Raw genomic sequence first — 22121 nt, 5'->3', positions numbered from 1 at the left:
TAATTTGTCCCCGTTTTTCACTAAGTTTGCTCTCCATAACGTTTTTGATATTGTTCTCTGTCACAGTAATTTATTAAGGCACTTACTGCTTTGTACAAGACTGAGTCTATTCACTTCAAAGCATATAGATTTCTTTTAACTCATGAGCATGGAATACCATCCTTCATGCATTCCACAGCACTTGGACTTAATCTTAACCGAGAAGCACTGGCATTTGCTCTAACTTTGGTTTTTTGACTCCTGCATAAAGTTAATGACTTACTTTTAAAATGTGTTCTTCTGCTTTGGCTTGCTTTTTGGCTCCTCCGACACCTGGTGAGGCTGTTAGTCCCACTATTTGAGGTAAGGGAATCACTGGTTTGTTTTCTTTCTTAAGTTTATTGTTTTTCAACTTCTGTTTCAAATAACGCCTCATGATGTTGTTATAAACCGCTTCTTTGTTGGTGTGATGGCATTCATCAATGATGATGAGAGAAAAGTCTTAAAACGAAATTAAAATGGTTTATTTGTCCATATTGGCAAAATATAGTGAAAAAGTACCTTTAAGTTAGTAAACTTAGCAGCCAAGTATCTCTCACTTTTTAAAGGGAAATGTAAGTATCCTAGCCACCTACATATACACAGATGTTTATGCATATTAACCATGAAACTATCCCTGTTATTATCCCCATTTAATAGGTGAGTTTCAGAAAATTTATAGATCTAAAAAGTGTTATGGGATGGATCAAATCCTGACTTACTCCACTCTCAGAATTACATTTTTGTTCTTTAACAAAATATTTAAAGTTGGCAAATTTTATCTTCATTCTATCAAATGAAAAACATTATTTAAAAAAGAATAATTTTACCTTATTTTAACATTGCATTTAATTATGATTTCATATACTTCCTTCCCTACTTTGCCCCTACCTTTTCTTCCCATCTCCCACAAAATAGAAAGGACTGTATTTATTCTACAGAGAAGAGGGCATATCTAACAGGATCCACTAAAACTTAAAAAGAACTTGTTGGTACTTAGAAATACTGAGCAAATTGGTTTGATTTAATAATGATATATTGACGCAGAATAAAGTGACCTAGTTAAAAACTTATCCCACTTTTTGCTTGCTTCCCCAAGGAAGAAGGTTTTTAATGAAAACTTAAGCAATGGAAGACAATCTAAGTCAAAATTATGGAGTGGGAGATTGGGGTTAGCAGATGTAAGCTTTTATACGTAGAATGGATAAACAACTAGGTTGTAGAAGAGTTATATTCAATATCCTATGATAAACAATAATGGAAATGAATATTAAAAAATAATGTATATATGTATACATGAATCATTTTGCGATACAGGAGAAATCAATACAACATTGTAAATCAACTACACTTCAATTAAAAATTGATAAAACATAAAAATAATAAACATTTAAATATTTAATCAACCTTTAAAAACTTATTTAACTAATACAGTCCCTGTTACTACTATCAATATTAATACTATTTTCTAAAAATAAACATTTTAACCAACCTGACAACTCTATACCATCATCTTCACCTTCTTCTGAGTTTAAAAGGGAGTTTTCAAGGATTTGAGCTGTACTGATAATAACATCATGAGACTTGACAACTTCTGGAAATGTTATTTTCAATTGGGTATCACCACTTAATCTAGTAACATGATACCATTTCTTCAAAAACGGTTCGAACTCTTTGCGGAAGAGCTGTTCAACTAATGGTACCTTTAAACATGCCAAAGTTAAAAAGAAAGAGAAAGTATTGTCAAACAAAAATAGTATTAATCAAAGGCCTACTATGTGCCAAGCATTAACAGAAATGTTTGCATTATAAGTTAATTAGATGTAACAGCCTATCCATCATTTCATTCATCCACACGTCAATAAGCATTTATTCAATGTCTTTTCATTACGTGTAGACATTGTGTCTGGAACACAAAGATGTTTAAGGTATAGCTGACAACTCTCAGGAACCCTTTCTAGCCGAGCACATGGATCAAGACTCAAGAAAACAAAACAAATGATCACAACACAATGTAATAATTCTTCCATGGAAACAAAGAAAGTGATAGCAAAATGGAAGAAGCAACTTCCATTTTGGAAGGGTTTAGAAAAAATTTTAATCTTGTAAACCGTGGGTTAGTGAAGAGATAAATAGAAATTAGGCCTGAATAAGAAACAAAATTTGAAATTTTAAAACAAAGTCAAGCTATAAAGGGCTATGAACACCAAGAGTATTTTAAATTCAATATAACAGTTCACAGGACCCTTATGGGCTGTAGAGTTGTTGGAGGATCATGCCAGAGCCAACCTGCCTAAGGAATTGGAGGATGCAGAAAACCAAAGGTAAGAAGGTTAAGATATTGTCTAGGAGAACAGGTGGAGTTGAAGGGATGGACTGCTAGACCAGCTTTGGTGGCTGAAAAAGAACAAAATATCAAGTTCCTTAAAAAAAATAAAAATAGAGTTACTAATGATTCAACAATCCTACTCCTGGGCATATATCCAGAAAAGACAAAAACCCTAATTTGAAAAGATACATGAATCTCAGTGTTCATAGCAGCACAATTTACAATAGACAAGACACGGAACCAAACTAAATGTCCATCAACATATGAATGCATAAAAAAGATGTTTTATGTATATATATATATGCATATAATAGAATATTACTCAGCCACAAAAAGAATGCAATAATGCCACATGAAACAACATGGATGGACATAGAGATTAACTTACTAAGAGAACTAAGTCAAAAAGAAAAAGAAAAATATCATATAACTTATACATGTAATCTGTCCTTGGAAGAAAAACTATGACAAAACTTGACAGCATATTAAAAAGCAGAGACATCACTTTCCTGAGAGAGGTCAAAGCATTCAGTCAAAGCTATGCTTCTTCCAGTAGTCATGTACAAATGTGAGAGTATGACCATAAATAAGGTTGAGCACTGAAGAACTGATGCTTTCAAATTGTGATGCTGGAGAAGATTCTTGGGAGTCTGTTAGATTGCAAGGAGATCAAATGAGTCAATCCTAAAGGAAACCAACCCTGCATATTCATTGGAAGGACTGATGATGAAGCTGAAGCTCCAATACTTTGGCCACCTGATAAAAAGACTCATTGGAAAAGACCTTGATGTTGGGAAAGACTGAGGGCAGGAGGAGCAGGGGGCAACAGAGGATGAGATGATTAGACAGCATCACTGACTCAATGGACATGACTTTGAACAAACTCCAGAATATAGTGGAGGACAGAGGAGCATGGCATTGAGGTTGGACATGGCTTAGTGACTGAACAACAATATATGTGTAAACTAAAAAAAATACAAATGAACTAAATGTAATCTAATGTAATCTAAAATACAAATGAACTTACTGACAAAGTAGAAACAGACTCACAGACACAGAAAACAAACTTATGGGAGCTCCCAGGTGACCTAATGATTACGATTCTGGCTTTCACTGCCCTGGCCCAGGTTCAATCCCTTGTCTGAGAAGTGAGACCTGCAAGGCTGGTACTGTTTTGCCCCTGAGCCTAGTGCTGAATTGGAGGAGTGCTGTCAGTTCTTCAGTCCTGCATTCACAATGCCCAGTGAGGTCATTACTCTGCATTCTACCTCACTTTACACTTAGAAATGTCCAGCCTCAGTAACAGCTGAACCTGGTCAAAGTGTTAAGGTTTTGTTGCTCAGTAGAGAACAAAGGAGTTGAGTGTATGTTGTAGTGACCTCTGAAGGTGACTGAGTTGACACCTCAAGGTTCTCACATCACCAGTCATTTAGAATAGCTCGATTACTAGGGAAAGGAATAACCGGGTCCCTGTTGTTTAGTTGCTAAGTTGTATCCATCTCTTAGCAAATTGAAGGACTGTGGCCCTCCAGGCCCCTCTGTCCATGGGGTTTCCCAGGCAAGAATACTGGAGTGGATTGCCATTTCCTTCTCCAAGAGATCTTTCCAAACCAGGCCATCTTGAAGGTTATATCCTACAAGAAGCTGTACAGTGGAAGCCCAGGAATGTGCAGCATGGCAAATAAAGTTGGCAGAAAGAGTTTCAAGGGCAAACATCAATGAATGAACATTACATTTCTCCTCATGCAATTATCTGATAATGTGATCAGTGGTTATCTTATTTAAAAAATAAGATTTTTAAAATGAGATTAAACTAGATAATGTAAGATTTTTAAATAAGATTTTTTTATCTTATTTAAAAATTTTAAAAATATTCATTTTTTAAATTTCGAGATGAACTCTGTTTATGTGAAAAATAAGGGCTGGCTGACCTTCTTAGTTGGACAGAACCAAGGAAGAACACTTCTTTGTATTATTATTTAGTAGAAATGATGAGGGCTTCTAAGAGTGAATGTAGGAGGGGAGAAGGGGCTAAAAGGAGCCCATGAATTCCAAGGAAACAAAGTAAATAAATAACAAAGTTTGGTAAATGAAATAATATAACACAGGGTTGAAAGAGAAAATTTCACTTCGTTGTTTTTCTCCCTCCAACGTGAGATCTCTTGTCTGTCTGTCTCTCACAAAATCAATTGAGAGATTTGGAGAACACAGACTCCCAAGCCCCGCTCAAGAACTACTGAACCTAGAGACTGACCATATTTAGGAAAGAGTCTTGAAGCCTGCACTTTATGAAGCTTACAATATGACATTTAAGTTTTCTCAAAATTTTTTTAAAAGAGAACCACAGCTCTTCTTTTCCTTCCACAAAGTCATTACTGATTCAGTTTTATAGGACTATTCTTTTCATTCTACTTATACGAGACAGAGGAAACAATCTAAGAAGGAAGTCAGCAAAAAAGAGTCTGAAGAAGTAAAAGAAGATTAAATGTAGTGGAGATTGCATGCTCCAGAGGAGAGAAAGTGAGCTCTGAAAACAAATACTCCAGCTACTTGCTTATTGTGTGACCTTGGACAAGCCACTTAAGCATCTCTTATCTCCAATTAACAAAGTCAGGAAAATATCAACCTGTGATGGAAGTGTTATGAAAAATAAATGAAATAGAGGCTGACATAGTGCCAGTACTCAGAAAACTTCCCTGGTATTTCACCGTCTTTTTATTCTAGTAGTAGAGAATGGTAGAAGGGAAGACCAGTTCCCTTCAGAAGAAAAGGGTTCAAGTCTCAGCTCTGCTGCAGATGACTCCTAACAGGCCAATTAAAGCCCAAAGCCTCAGTTTCCTGATTGCTAAAATGGTGATATTTATGGTTACTAAAAAGAAGCCTTGATGAAAGTGAAAGTGGAGAGTGAAAAAGTTGGCTTAAAGCTCAACATTCAGAAAACTAAGATCATGGCGTCTGCTCCTATCACTTCATGGGAAATAGATGGGGAAACAGTGGAAACAGTGTCAGACTTTATTTTGGGGGGCTCCAAAATCACTGCAGATGGTGACTGCAGCCATGAAATTAAAAGATGCTTACTCCTTGGAAGAAAAGTTATGACCAACCTAGATAGCATATTCAAAAGCAGAGACATTACTTTGCCAACTAAGGACCGTCTAGTCAAGGCTATGGTTTTTCCTGTGGTCATGTGTGGATGTGAGAGTTGAACTGTGAAGAAGGCTGAGTACTGAAGAACTGATGCTTTTGAACTGTGGTGTTGGAGAAGACTCTTGAGAGTCCCTTGGACTGCAAGGAGATCCAACCAGTCCATTCTGAAGGAGATCAGCCCTGGGATTTCTTTGGAAGGAATGATGCTAAAGCTGAAACTCCAGTACTCTGGCCACCTCATGCGAAGAGTTGACTCATTGGAAAAGACTCTGATGCTGGGAGGGATTGGGAGTAGGAGGGAAAGGGACAACAGAGGATGAGATGGCTGGATGGTATCACTGACTCAATGGACGTGAGTCTGAGTGAACTCCGGGAGATGGTGATGGACAGGGAGGCCTGGCGTGCTGCGATTCATGGGGTCGCAAAGAGTCGGACACGACTGAGCAACTGAACTGAACTGAACTGAAAAAGAAGAGCTGTGTGATTTCAGTGAGAGGATGTAAAGTGCAACACAGTAGTCATTATTATATTAATACACAGCTCTCATTTCCTAGACCATAGATTCCTTGAGGGCAGGCTCTGCATTTGATTTGTCTTTAAATAGTCTCATGCTGCTGAATCATTTAAGAATCTCCATACGATGGAGTAGAGAAGGAAACGGCAGCCCACTCCAGTATTCTTGCCTGGGAAATCCCATGGACAGAGAGCCTGGTAGGCTACAGTCCATGGGGTTGCAAGAGTCAGACATGACTTAGAGACTAAACCACCACCACCATGGTCTGGAGTGGCATAGAAACCTGAGGTTCTGCGCATAAAGGATGGGCTGAGATATTCAAAGAAGCAGCATATTTTGGTCTACAGAATAAAAAGACGTTGTCACAGGAGGTGGCAGGTGTTGGAAATCCTGAGACTCACTTTGGGTGGTATTGACTTCCTCCTGAAGGACACAAAGAGAGCCAGATGCAAGCCTGACATGGCTAATTGGGAGGTGTGTGGTCCTCTTGGAGCCTTTTCCTGAGATGTGACAGAGTGCCTGCCAAGACTAATCAAACCCAAATGCTACCCACTTCTGCTGAATCATATGGGGCTGTATTATAGCATGTAGGAACCTGGGATTTCTCTCTCATGATGTTGAAGTCCTAGATAGGAAATAGAAAGTCTGGGAACACAGGTGGTGTTTTCATTTCTCCCTGCATCTGAAGGCGATAACTTTGGAAAGGATAGAGAAAGGGAGACAAAAGTAAATGGTATTAGGAAACAGGATTTCTCCTTTCTAGGGTTATAATATTAATGCCTTGCCAATGGGCCAAATACAGAAAGCAGGTTATGTTGACTTACTGGGTCAAAGATTATCTGATTCAATTGAAAGAATTAAATTACTTTAGAATTCAAAGCAAAATTAATGATTATTAGGGAAGATCTAGTGGAGAGATGTCCAGTAATTCCTACGGAAAAACAAGAGGGAAGCAGATCAGAAATTGGACCCACAGCCTTAAATGTCTACAGAGCAATGCAATGGATATGAATAATTAATGAGGATAATTTCACATTTAAACATGGATGCAAATGTGAATTCATAAGTATCACCTTGATCCAACAGGATGAAAGATTCACAGCCAGAATATAGCATTGAGAGGATAAGGGGTTTTGAGATACACACAAAAATATGAGACTTGAAAAGATAAATCAAGATTAATAACATGAAAAACATAAGTGTAAACCTAAGTATTTGGATGTAGGCTCAAAATTAACCTCCAAAAATAACTTAAGAGAGGTCCAGTTTAACAGATCTTCAAATGAAAATAAGCTGAGACTTCTCAGGTTATGGAAAACTTCAGATGAGTCTGTGGGTGCCAGCGTTGGTGACAAAAAGCAAACCTGGTCATGGATCACATCTCATCTTTCCTGTATCGTGTACTGACTTTATCTATAGTATTTTGTCCAGCCCTAAACACTGTGTTTTAACAGGGTCTTATTGGCAATGGCACCCCACTCCAGTACTCTTGCCTGGAAAATCCCATGGATGGAGGAGCCTGGTAGGCTGCAGTCCATGGGGTTGCTGAGGGTCGGACACGACCGTGCAACTTCATTTTCACTTTTCACTTTCATGCGTTGGAGAAGGAAACGGCAACCCACTCCAGTGTTCTTGCCTGGAGTACCCCAGGGATGGGGGAGCCTGGTGGGCTGCCATCTATGGGGTCGCACAGAGTCGGACACGACTGAAGCGACTTAGCAGCATTAAGAACATATAAGAGAACTGGAGTATTTATCACAGGAAATTAAAAGAAAAAATCCCTCTGGAGTCATATGATGCTTGATGTCTTTTCTTTGTGAAGGGCTATCATAAGGCAGAAAAATTAAGATTTAGCTTACTCTGTATATTACAGAGGAAAGAATGCTAAGCAATGAGTGTGGATTATAAAGAAACAGATTTTGATGAATACGGGTATGTCTTTCTAACAGTGTCAGTTGTTCAAAGAGTGGATCAAGCTCTCTTGTTAGAAGGAGGACCTTCTTGATATTAGAAGTTACTCAGCAGAGGTGAGAGAACCACTTGGCAATAAATGAAAACCGGATCTTACAGGCTTCTTTCAACTCTAGTAGTCTATGATGCTGGATAAAGGAAGTAAAGGAAGCTGATAAATCAGAAGTAACTTCTAGGTTTTGAGGTTACATGCTTTGGAGGAGGTAATATAACCAACAGAGAGACAGACAAGGGAAGGAGAGGTCTTTGGGAGAGTAAATGAAGGGAATGAGTTTGAGGAAATGGAAGAATGTTCAGATTGTATCAAGAGCATCAGTTTAAGTCGGGTTGCCATTTCCTTCTCCAATGCATCAAAGTGAAAAGTGAAAGTAAAGTCGCTCAGTCATGTCCAACCCTCAGCAACCCCATAGACTGCAGCTACCACGCTCCTCCATCCATGGGATTTTCCAGGCAGGAGTACTGGAGTGGGGTGCCATTAAGGAATTGCAATGTATTAGTTGTTAAGGTGAGGAGGAAGGAAGGGAAGAAGTAACTAATATTCACTGAGTCACTCTTAGACTTTAAATAGATTATCTCATTTAAACTTCCAACCCTATATAGGGTAGTAGTATTTTACTCACTTACAGATGAGGAAATTAAAGTGAGAGAAGTTCATAATTCACCCAAGATCAAATTACTGGTAGGTAGAAATAGTATTTACACCTAGATTTGTTTTATTCCAAAAGATAATATCCTAAATAAGGAAAATATATGAAAAGCCATGGGAAAAAAATTCTAATGTATCACTATCACCACACATACAAACTGTTCTAACAGTGGACATGTAAGTATGAATAAATAGTATTTAGGCTTAGGGTGTATATACAAAATGCTTTTGGAGTTACATGATAGAAATCATTAAGATCATGGATTCTGAGTACATTTCTCTTATACTGAAAAGCAGACTACAACTAAAACTTTCAGCATGATAGAAATCCAAAAAATAGAGGAAAGTTACACATACAGTCTATAATTATTATTATTTTTTTTTTAAATTGCAAATAAAAAGTTTAATTTCAGAAACTGAGTTCACCATTTATAAATACACTAAAAACATAGTCAATGCAAATTCAGATTAATAATAGTACAGTATTTTAACAAAACAACAACTTTTCTAAAAGGTCATAGGCAAATCAGTGACTCGTTTCACCCAGAATATTTAACCAGTTTGAAATAAGAAAATGAATGCTTTTCTCTGTAAAGGAGCAAATGAGAATCTAGTCACCATTCATAATGGGAAAAAGATTGTTTTTGGTCATGGAAACTGTACTCAATTTTACTCCATAAAATGGTAAAAATTAATGTCCCCAAGTTACAAACTTATAAATTAATAAACTTTGATATGTCTGAATAAAGTTCAACTAGACTTTGTTTAAAATGGAGACTTATACCTGTTTATGAAGATAGACTTTAAAAATCCTAAGATAAAAATATTAAAGCAAAACCTCAGTTGCACTGAATGATCTATGTGTATATATATATTTTACATATATATAAACTATTTGAAAATTATTTCTCTATTAAACTTGATATAAATTAGTCAAATACTCACTTAATTTTCTCTTCATTTTCAGACCAAATTATATATATTCTGAATAAAGAGCACTTGCCACTTTTGACTGAGGGTCAGTGGTTACAAAGGGCTTCCCAGGTGGTAGCCCAGGTGATGCTAGTGGCAAAAACCTGCCTGCCAGTGCAGAAGACACAAGAGACACAGGTTCCACATGACTGAAGTGACTTAGCACACACACACTCATGCACGGTGGTTAAAGAGACTGTAGAACACAGTGTTAAAGTCTAGATTCTAGTCATATTTTGAGGTCATTTATGTCCATATGTAATGATAAGTCAGTACTAGTTCACCATAAAGAAAAGCTGGGTAAATACATTCTTTATACATCAGTATAAATTAGAGACATTATTAAAAATAGAGACATTACTCTGCCTACAAAGGTCTGTATAGTCAAAGCTATGGTTTTTCCAGCAGTCATGTGCAGATGTAAGAGCTGGACAATAAAAATGGCTGAATGCCAAAGAACTGATACTTTTTGAACTGTGATGTTAGAGAAGACTCTTGAGAGTCCCTTGGACAGCAAGGAGATCAAACCAGTCAATCTTAAAGGAAATCAACACTGAATATTCATTGGAAGGACTGATGCTGAAGCTGAAGCTCCAATACTTTGGCCGCCTGATGCAAAGAGCTGCCTCACTGGAAAAGATCCTGATGCTGGGAAAGATAGAAAGCAGGAGGAGGAGGGGATGGCAGAGGACGAGATGGCATCACCGACTCAATGGACATGAGTTTGAGCCAGCTTCGGAAGTTGGTGATGGACAGGGAAGCCTGGCGTGCTGCAGTCCATGGGGTCGCAAAGAATCAGACATGACATGACTGAGCAACTGAACAACAATACATTGGTTACGGCTCTTTGATTTAATGTTCTGGTTTAATAGGAAAAAAAATCTACTTTAATGGCTAATAATTTAGATATTAGAGAGAACTGAAAAAACAAATATTTAAAATAAATAACTCATTTTGACATTTTTCCTAATTAAATCCGTGTGATCCATTGTTACAAATATCACTATACAAATGCTTCAGAAAAAAATAATATGAAAATTAAGCATGTTCTATTTATGTGCTGTCTGAATACCTTATTGACGAGAACCATAACTTTTCCAGGTTCAGATGCTTTTTTCTTCTTATCCAAGTGATCCTTGGCAATGTAAACGGCCACTCTGGTTTTCCCACTCCCTGTAGGGAGGCATATAATGATGTTTTTCCCCTCCAGGGCAGGCTGGGCCACTTCCAGCTGGTAAGGCCTGAGATTCAGCTCTGGCTCGGGGGATGCTCTTTGAGCCACATTCTCATCATCTGAAGGAGGTTACAAGGAAGAAAATTAAGGAAACAGACAACAAAATAACGAAGACTAGGAAGCTTGAAATGGAACATGGGCCCCTTGCAGCTTAAACCTCCTTTCATATGGGGTCCAAACCAATCCATTTTCTGTTTTCTGCACCAAACGGGTCTCAGCTCTCTGTGTTTGCAGGACACAGCCCAAGCACTCTGGAAGTGGCCTAAGGCATGGGAATGGGGAGGGAAGGGATTAATAGGATGGAGGACTAGGAAGGGGCAACACAGAGAAGTCTTTTCAGAGAGTGAGCAAAGCCAAGTGGAAATGACTGTGGTGCAGGCTTGGCAGTTGATGATTCTTAGTGCTTCAGACTTGCCATTTCTTTGTGGAACCATTCTACCCCACCCAATTCTCTTTCACCAACAGATCAAGAGGGACGGGGAAAGTAGGACTCCTTGTTCCATATTCCCCCTCACTTTTTATTGCGAAGAAACACTAACGCTGATGCTACTTTCCTTCATGTGAAAAACTTTACCTGACAAACCAAATACCAAAAAGCATATCTATCTATCTTCTCTGTAGATCATCTATCTTAAATACCTAAAAATGGTTCCCCCAATCCATTTTTGCCATTTAAAGCAACCAGATTAAACAGAAGCTGTATTTAGGGAAAAGGTGCTAGCCTTTTCCACGCTAGCCTTCAATCTGTAAGTATGCAGTGAAAAATGAAAAACAATTTTGTTGGTTCATAACTGGATTGTGACTAACTTTGCTATTTAGCTTTGAATGTGATTTTTATCACTTTCTTATAGGTATGTCTCCACACATTCAAGTTTTCCTGAAACTCAAAGCACAATACATTAAAAATATTTTCAGCTAGCGTAGATATCTACATTTAAAATACCGATAAAATACATACTAACATACATTAATTTTATAAACATTAGAATAAAATCATTATAATATATCTTGGTTTAAATATACATTTTTTAGAAGTGAATGAGTTTATCCATATTAGCCAGGGGGAAAGATCTAAAAATGCGTAACTTATCATGTGGAATGCAGTAAAATAAATATTGTATCAATTTAAAAGCCCATCTTTTGCTTTATGCAATCACAAGGAAAAAAAAAAGAAATGACAGCACTTATCAGTATTGCATTACACATGAAGTAAGCATTCTCTCTCTTATCAATGAATGCAAGAAAATTAAACTAACAGAATCCCATTAACTTCAAAAAAAGTTGCTGATTGTTCCATTTCAGCAACTGGATGATTCTGTTTAACCAGGTTTTAACTTGCTGTGATAGCACTATCTGGACAGGTAGGAAAATTCACACCAAATACCACTTAGTAAGAGTCATCTACTAACCTGGCAGGAAATTTGCCTTCTGTATGGATGAGTAAACATATACACAATACATTTACCTTATCATTGGCTCATCTGCTGATTCATTTATTAGGATTGTCAAGAAGAGCTCATTCAAAATCACCAGCTTTTAAAAACACACATTGACAAGTTTTCTTTCCATGCTTGTCTTTGAACGCTACAGCAATTATAATAACCCATCCTCTATTATATTTACATAAGATTCAAGTTGACTTCAGAATATCATTGTGCTGTGCTCAGTCGTGTCTGACTCTGCGACCCCATGGACTGTAGACCGCCAGGCTCCTCTGTCCATGGAATTTTCCAGGCAAAAATACTGGAGTGGGTTGTCACTTCCTACTCCAGATGATCTTCCTGACCAAGGGATCTAAACCATGTCTCTTGTGACTTCTGCATTGGCAGGGGGGTTCTTTACCACTAGCGCCACCTGGGAAGCCCAGATAGCTCAATACCATCCATATTTTTTTGAGTCAAGTCTAGGAAACTTGATTGGTAGCCTCAAGTTTAAAAGAGAGGCACAGAGTGAATACGGAAAAAATCAGAGTTGGATTCATTGTGAGGATAGCATCCAAAGAAAAAGAGCTGGGTGAGTGCTAAATATTCAGCCTGATTCTTGCCTTATCACATCCTCTGACACAGGAATGAAAGAATATATCCACATACGCAATGAAAAGAGAATTTTCTCTTCTCTGTCACCAGAAGGAGAGAATTGGGCTGGTGTCAGGGAGCCAGGAGCCAATTTCCTTTATAAAAAAAAAAAAAGAAAAATGTTTGGGTTTTGTTTGTTTGTTGTTTGCTTCTTTTTGGCTCTCTTCAAAAAAGCAAAATTAATTAAATGCAATAATGAAAATGGTATTTAAAATATGCACAGGCTTTGAATAATATTGTGCCCATCCTCTACAATAAGTATTTATCAAAGACCTTAAAATTATACTATACCATACAAATGGTCAAAAAATGAAATCAGATAAGGCTTAAATAATAACATTCTATTGAAACTACACCATGTGGCAAATTTCATTCTCACATTGATTTTTGACAGCTGAGTTATTCTTGGAGAGAAAAGGTCTGTCACTGCATGTGTTTGAAAATGACAAAGTATTCCTTTACCTATAGTATGTAACCTCAGAAAAATATATCATTCCAGCTGGACAAATATTAATAGATATTACCTCAAGATAGTAAGGAAACACTTTCTACATATCAGGCCAATGTGCATTGCCAAAAACATTGCCACTTTGCAAGAAGCAGTATATCCCTCTGAGACTGAGGAACAGAAAAACAAAAAAGCCTCTCATGGTATAATTAAAATATTTAAACATCAAAAGTACCACTAATTATGCTTTACTATGGCATAATAATACTATGAAGGAACATAATGTCACATCCACGATTCTTATGCCTCATAATGTAACCTCTAAACGTGGACAAAGGGCGTGTGGAATAGGGTCCCTTTGATGTCAACTTCAGAAATTAAAATATAATCCCAAACACTGCAATGCTTTCAGTGAGTCAGTGCGTGTTTAACAATTTGCAGTTTACATAAATCTATCTTAAACTGATTTGTATGTCAACTTAGAGCATGCACATGAAAGAAAGGAATTTCACAATTTTATGATTTCAGAATTTTGCTATCCACTATGCAATCTTATATCTACTAGTCTTTATTCCTAAGCACTAACCATCCAGAACTTCAATGAGTTGCCCTTTAAAAATGTGTTTGCCTTCAAATGTATTTGCCTTTGGAAATGTATTTGCTTTTTAAAAGTAGGTTGCATTCAGATTTATCACGCCTTTCATGCCATATTGAAGACTGAAAATCAGTAAATAGTTGCATTTGCTAACAGTGCTAAACAGACAAAATGCCCTGCACATAGAGGATATCTATTAGATAGTAATTAAATGAATGAATATTGTTGAAAAGCCCTTACTCAGGCAAACAAAAATTAGGAGAAAGTCCAGAAGCTTAAAGCAATCATAAAAATGTTAAATATTAGCTAGAGTGTATTTTGAGTTCTAGTATCAATAGCATTTAATAAAAATGTTAATTATTAAATTTAACAGTTGTATAACAAGCACAGAAAAAACAAATAAAAGCCACAGAAATATGCACATGCCAAGAACTTAATATTAACACTGACTAAATTGAACGGAAAATTAATTAACCCTTTTTAATTAACATTAAAGTTATGACTGACATTCGGTGAATTGAGTTTCCTCAAATCAACTTGTTCTAAGTTATTTGGGGGTTATTAAGAGACAAGGGCATTTAAATAAAAGAGGTGGTACATTTCCTTTGGGAAAGCTTTTAGGGCAGATGCCATCTTTATGTAAACTGTCTTGCCCTTTTAGGCCTATTGTAGATGTAAATTTCTATAATCCTTCAGACAATCCAGGGTAATCTGAAGTACACAATATTTTCTAAGAGTTTTGTATAACTCAGTCACAGAATGAATTAAGAATAGTTTCTTAATCTGCCATTTTGCTGCTGCTTCTTTGCTGACCATATTGCTAAACACTGATTTTTGTTTGCACTAATTTGTTAATTTTAATTATAAAATATTTCAAACACACAAATATTAGAAAGACATGCAAGGGCCCATCGCCCATTCTTAACGTTAACATTTCACCTCAGTCGTAATAATGGAAATGCAAATTCAAAGGACAGAAAGAAGAGATAAGAAATGGATTAGACTGACCAAAGTTAGGGAGTCTGATAACAGGAAGTCTTGCTAAAGTGTGGAGATTGGGAAGAGGCCCTCTTATTTACTGTGTGTGTGTATGCTCAGTTGCTAAATTGTGACCGACTCTTTGTGACTTTATGGACTGTAAGCCTTCCAGGCTCCTCTGTCCATGGGATTTTCCAGGCAAGAATACAGGAGTCAGTTGCCATTTCCTTCTCCAGGAGATATTCCTGACCCAGGGATTGGACCTACATCTCTTGCTCGGCAGGCGGACTCTTTACCACTGCACTACGTGGGAAGTGGGTGGGATATTAAACTGATACAAATAACAATTTGGGAAATATCTAGTAAATTTCTCATTTAGTGATGAAAATACTTTGCAAACTCAATTAAAGGGATGTTTATAAATACTGAAATTCTTTTAACTATATGTGTATATTATAAAGCTTAAGAGGGACTCATTAAATGCCGTTAACTATAACTATCTCATTTATATTACCTTTATTTATAATGTATTTTAATTTCTTAAAATGCAGGGGTTGGAAATAAATGTATAAAATTGAGTATACAATTTAAAGGCAGTCAAATTAATTGAAACAGATCACATAAATAAAATAGATTACATGGTTCTATGGAGTGTGGCATATGCCAGACCAAAAAGCTATGTATCGGATCAAAATTAGAGACCTTGAGTCTAAGACTTGTAAGTTGTACTTTTCAAGAAACTGAATGGCAAAGTTCCAAAACTATTTCAACTGTAGAAAAGAATGCTTTAATTGCATAAATACATTAGGGAGGGTATGAACAGCCCCCATGCGTTCCACTATATGGTGTCTTATTTCACACTTTTTAAGGTTTACACAACAGTTAGGCAGTACCTGAATCACTTCCCATGGTGCCTGAATCACTGCCCATGTTGCTGTTATGTCCAAGACTTTCATCTAAGCAGCTGACACTTCCTTCTGCCAAACTTGTGTCTGATTCTGCAAAGGAAAACATTTTAAAATATTTTAAAAATATTTCTGAGAATAAACGTATTTTAACTGCACACCTCTACAGCACACAGTACATACAGTTCAATGCAAGTGGAGAAGGTACATCCAGACAATCACGAATAAAAGGTAAGAGTTTCTGGCAAGCAACGCTTAAAAACTCCACTGTGAATGAGCAGCTGTCGGGGACTGAATCAAATACATGTATTTACCTACTTAAAGTACCGTACATCCAATATGAGGGCTCATGCAAATTTGTAAGGACTTACAACTTTTGTTGTCCCCCTTTGTGTAAATTTTGTCCAAAAAAAAAATCTAAGCCTGATATTATCACTTAAGCATAAGTACTATGTAGAAACCATTGAGTCATCGGCATGTAAAATGGTAGAGAATTAATGTTACAGAACAATTAACGAATTAATGAAGAACATGGTTCTACTGATAAGTTATGAAAACAGCAACTCAGTGATACACATAACTAAAATCTTACAAAGAATTTACTCAGACTATCAGGCAAGCCTGACATCACAGGGGCACTAGAAGCTTACATGAGGTTGGAAATTATTTTTTTCTTTCTTGTAATTAAACTAAGCTTCCATCAAGAATGACAATTAATACAAGTGGCAAGGGCACATTTCACTTATTAATCCTGATTTTTTTCTTTTGTTCTTTATCAATTCCTTTTGAAAAACCTTAGGCTTCCCTCCTTATAGTTCATTTCCAAGGATTTATGCAATCCCATCCGCAAGGATCAGAACTATTGCTAAACTGGTAAAAATAAATGAAAGATGGTTACAGATGTTGGTTTTGGAATTAAAAGACTTGTGAAATTTGCTGTTGGCAATGCTATGAGCCTAACTTCCTTCCTCTTGTTTAAAATTGGGCTAGTAGAGGTACAAGTTATTATGTATAAAATAAGCTACAAGAATATATTGTAGAACACAAGAAATATAGCTGATATTTTATAATAGCTATAAATGGAGTGTAACCTTTCAAAATTGTGCACACCTGTAACCTATATAAGGTTGGTGGCCATAGTGGTAAAGAAACTGCCTACCAATGCGGGAGATGCGGGTTCGATCCTTGGGTCAGGAAGATCCCCTGGAGGAGGGCATGACAACCCACTCCAGTTTTCTTGCTTGGAGAATCTGCATGAGCAGAGGAGCCTGGTGGGCTACAGACCAAGGGTTGCAAAGAGTCGGATACGACTGAAGCAAATTAGCACACATGCACACATGTAACCTATATAAATATTGCACATCAACTATACTTCAATAAAATAAAAAATAAAATGGAGTCAGCACAATTTACTTCACAGTATTTGACAACCATGTAGTAATGTTAGGTACAACAAGTTCTTTGCACATACTTGTTGGTGATTGAAAAATGAAATAAAATTCAAGTAGTTGGTGGATTACTAAGGCAAGAGTGTCATTTAAAAATATTTGGGGAATTCCCTGGTGGTCCAGTGGGTAGGACTCAGTGCTTTCACTGCCTGGGCCTGGGATTCAATCCCTAGTCAGGGAACTATGAAGCCAGGTAGTGTGGTCTAAAATGAATAAATAAACAATAAACCATCTTTAAAATTAATATTTCAAAATATTTATACTTGTGAGATTATTATTTTATGCTAGAGTTCTCACATGCACTAAATAAATTATATTAAAGTAAGATTATCCTAAGTAAGGGCTTCCCAGGTGGTGCTTGTGGTAAAGAACCTGCCTGCAAAGGCAGGAGACACAAGAGATACGGGTTTGATCTCCTCATGCAGGTCAGGAAGATCCCCTGGTGGAAGGCATGGCAACCCACTCCAGTATTCTTGCCCAGAGAATCCCATGGACAGAGGAGCCTGGCGGGCTACAGTCCATAACATCGCAAAGAGTCAGACAACACTGAGCATGAACGCACCATGAAGCTAAGTAAAACTAGTCTGAATGTCACATACTTAAACTGGAATTAGAAACAGGTGATAAAGAGACACAGTATGTTATCAATAAAACATGTCTAAACATGGACAATATATAACTCCTTAAAACTACAGTATCTTCTTTTTCTTTAACTGGTTATTTATTTTTTTAAGTCTAGTGTGTTGAAATATAATTTCCATACTGTAAAAATCACTCTTTTTAGGTGGATAAGTTTGATGAGTTTAACCTCAAAATTTGTCCTCAAACCCCTTTATTGTCACTTCCCTCCCGCTGTTCCCTAGCAATTGCTGATTTGGTTTCTGTCCCTAGAGTTTTGTCTTTTCAGAATGTCATATTGATGAATTGAGGCAATATGTAGCCTTTATGTTTGGCTTCATTAATTTAGAATAAGACCTTCAAGATGCATTCACGTTGTTATTTATATCAGTAATTTGTTCCTTTTTATTGCCGACTACTATTCCATTGAGCATCTGTGAAGTGTGGCTGTGACATCTCCCTTCCAACTTGGATAAGCCTACTTAGCTTGGGAAACGTAATGAAATTACAGCCAATACAAATTAAATATATGAGATAGCTTTCTTAAAAGTTAAAAGAAAGCAGATAAGAAATTTATAAAAAAAAAATTCTCAATGGACTTGCATACTGTTTAAGTATATTAGCACAACACAAATATACTCATGTGAAAATACTGTGCTTATCAGTTGTCATAGATTAGCTCTGAAACTCAGATTTGAGGAATCCCTTATGATCACACGGGAAAACCTGTATATCTCACTGAGAGATTTTAAATATGGCACTTTGCAATTCCCAGAGGTATGCCTTGTTAGGAGCTCAGAGGCGAGTGTGGGATAGAACTGTCAAGTAGAAGAGCGTTTTGGGCAGATGCACTGATGAAAGAGAATATGAGTTGTAAGGAAAAGGCAAGGTGTAAAATGAGGTGGGGAAAATGTCATTGCAAGGATAATTCTAGATCTAGAAAGATAAATCAAGATTTTTAAGGCAAAAAAAGTGAATTTTGACATGCATTTTACTTGTTTTAAATGTGGTATAGAGAACTGAAGACAATGCCAAAAACACTGAAAAATACTAACAAATAACTGAACTGACTGATTATCTAAAATGAAACACTGTATCTTTAAGTTTTTCACTGAATATAATCCAGATGAAAATTATACTTGATTTTCATTTCATTTTCTAATCACTGGCAGTTAAGCCATTATCTTAAACATACTCCACGTATATGTAAAGTCAGGATTTTCCCCAAGCTTTCTTCTAGCATATATAAGGTTTGAGAGAGCTGCTTAATGCAATGTGCATGAATAATATATGACTATTAAAGAAAAATACTACCAAAATAGGATATTATTAATTACGTTCATTATCTGGATTATTTTGGTTTAGTAAACAAATCTACAATGTGTCAGAGGACACTGAGCTCAGTGCTTACACAGATGTAAATGATATTTTAAGCTCTCAGCATCCTCTGTGGTAGATACCTATTATCACCTCAGTTTCATAGGTGAGAAACCAAGTCTCAGAGAGGGTAAATCATTTATCCATATCACACAGCTAGAATGGAACAGAGCTGGGAATCCCATTTTCTGAATCCAAGTCTAATATTCCAGCGTTTTTTGCCCAATGCTAAGCATGCCGATGATCTGTTATAAGCTTTGTAAACAAGTGAACAATACTATATCCATAGAGTTAACTGGAATGATTTTTTTTTAAGCATACAAACATTTGCATTATAATGTCAGTTTTTCTAACAATCTTGAAGTAGCTTATCTTGCCAGGGAAAAAGTTAGAGATTATTTTATTTTGCTAACTACCATTTCTGATTTCATCCACAAATTTTCATTTGCTTTACTTTTAAACATCCACACTGTCTTTTCTTTTAAATTTTATATAGGAGTACAGTTGATTAAATATCTACACTAAGTTCTAAATATTCTCTGCACACAAATAAAAGAGGAACATTTCTATCCTTCTTGGATAAAATTAATTGTGGTAATTCTGCTAGATATCATTATTAAAATGAAAGTGAACATAGAGAGGTCTATATCTTTGTCATTTTAAGGATATATAAATCTCCAGTTTTTCAACACAAAAATAATTTTGTTTCCTCAGGAGCAATTTCTTATGCATTTGATATACTTTTCCTTTCATAGAAACAAAAGTACTAAAGGAAATAACCCTAATAATTAAAGAAAATATTTTGTTTCTTGATAACATTGAGAATGCTTTCTCCAGAGATTTTCTTCATGCATTTACCTAAAAAAATCATGTAACACACACACACACACACACCAAAAAGTCAGATCAAGAAAGTGTTATATGATGAAAAAATTAAACCAACCTATTGAATTTATAAACCAAGAGTTCCTGCAGTTGATTATATAGGATTATCATGTGTCATTCTTTGTACTTTTCACAGTATCAATCTGGATTTATGTCCTAATGACTAAAGTCATGTGTCTATGATTTTAAAATAGCTCAGATAAATAGTCAGTTGGAGACTGGGCATTCCCATGAAAATGTGCTGTGGAGTCAAACAAATTAGTCTCCAGATCTGAGCTCAGCCACTGCTAACAAGTGACTTACCCTTTTTACCTTTTTAAAATATAGATAGCAATTTCTACTTTCTCCTTTATTGTGAGAATGATTCTGTTAGATCAAATAAATAAATCTTTAAGAGAAAGAAATCTTAAATTCTCATGAAGTGGCTGTTTACATGAGCTATGAATATTAGAGTTAGATTATATAACAAGTTTAATTAACTTTTAGATAGGTGTCATTTCCTTTAGGAAAAATATCAAAGGTAGCCATGAAATGGATTAGAATATGCTGGTAATTTCTGTTTAAAGAAAAGCAGTTATTCCTATGAAACTGCTGGAATGAAGAAAAACAATATTTATTCTGTTAAAAGACAGGATTTTTGATAATAATTTTGTAAACAACATGATAAAGAACAGCTTTTCCTATAATAATAGTGTCTAAGACCAGTCTATAAAACATGGGGAAAAAAAAAAAAAAGCCTCATTTTACAATCACATCTTGAATAGTTTACTAATAAGGCAGAAATACTAACCTGAATCTGAGAAATTATATATTTAATGTCCTATGGAACTTTAAATACTTTAAAATATTTTTAAACCATTTAGAAGCCAAAAAAAAATTTTTTTTTTAATTTCAAATGGAAAAAAACCTCCTCCTTGAAGGCCTTTTTAGATCTATTTCAATGTAAAGTTTGCCCTCTGCTGGAAAAATGCTATATTAACAATGAGTTGATAAATACATTGTTTATTCAACCTAAGAACTGAGCTTCATTAGGTAAAACACCAATTGGTGCTTACTTCCATCCCTACCAGGTGGTGTTCCTCCTAATTTCAGCTTAAGATGCGTTTATAACTTCATAGAAGACTCCTCCTTTCTTACCCCTTGCCTCAGCCTTTCCTTCTCTTTGCTGGAAAGTGGTTTTTGCATCACATTAGGAAGGGGGCCAGAGCCTCAGAGCTACTGAGAAAGAAGGGCACCAGCAAAACCAATGGTTCTCCTGAGAGGCAGTGCTTCTAAAGTATGCAAATAGTCTGATTTCACTTGCCAGGTAATGGTCTATCTATTCTAGTTCTGACCTCTCGATGCACATTAGCTTCACTTCTTCAACTATCCCCTCCTTCCCTCTAGTTGCATAATCCCCAAAGTCTGGAACAGCAAAGATCATCCCAAGCTTCAAACACATGTGTATGTATGTGCGCTCACGCAGGACTCAGGCTCGTTACAAGTGTGCTTACTGTGCATACTACTAATAATACCAATCTCCTTTTCTTTTGAAATAACTATCTTTTCTGAAAGGAGATAGATGACTTTTATTTTCAGCTCTATGTATATGGATTTGTGCGTGCGTGTGCGCGCACACACACACACGATTACATTTTGGTCTGTCAGATTCTGCTCTCTGTGCCAGGGAACATGTGTTCCCGCAGAATGGAGAGAAGCCACCTCCACCCACCTTGCATATTCTCTCCTGGATCCAAGCTTCTAGGAAATGAGTTCCCCAAAGGAAAAAAAAAAATCTCCTAGAGCCACAGGCCCACATGGCTATCCACCGAGCGCCTCTGCTCCTGTTTATAGAATTCACTCTGCTGAAGTGTTTCAGCCAGAATTAAATTAGAATTGTGTATATTGATGTTGGCTTAAATTGTGTCATCTATGCCCTTTAGCCTTTGGACTTGAGTCTTAATGAGAAAGATAGTGATTTA

The 22121-nt window shown here is 36.3% G+C and overlaps 1 protein-coding gene across 1 annotated transcript in view; it reads right to left on the bottom strand.

Moving 5' to 3' along the window:
• Positions 1-22121, bottom strand: part of IFIH1 (interferon induced with helicase C domain 1) — a 59667-nt gene that overhangs the window by 16847 nt on the left and 20699 nt on the right. The window contains exons 4-7 of the mRNA XM_052635782.1: positions 15821-15925; positions 10670-10890; positions 1511-1721; positions 263-480 (exon numbers count right to left, since the gene is read on the bottom strand). Coding sequence (XP_052491742.1) covers positions 263-480; positions 1511-1721; positions 10670-10890; positions 15821-15925 — 755 coding nt within the window. The remainder of the gene's footprint in view (positions 1-262; positions 481-1510; positions 1722-10669; positions 10891-15820; positions 15926-22121) is intronic.

The sequence above is a fragment of the Budorcas taxicolor genome, chromosome 2 (genome assembly GCF_023091745.1).
Source record: "Budorcas taxicolor isolate Tak-1 chromosome 2, Takin1.1, whole genome shotgun sequence".
NCBI lineage: Eukaryota > Metazoa > Chordata > Mammalia > Artiodactyla > Bovidae > Budorcas > Budorcas taxicolor.
This window is presented reverse-complemented; position numbering and strand designations above follow the sequence as displayed.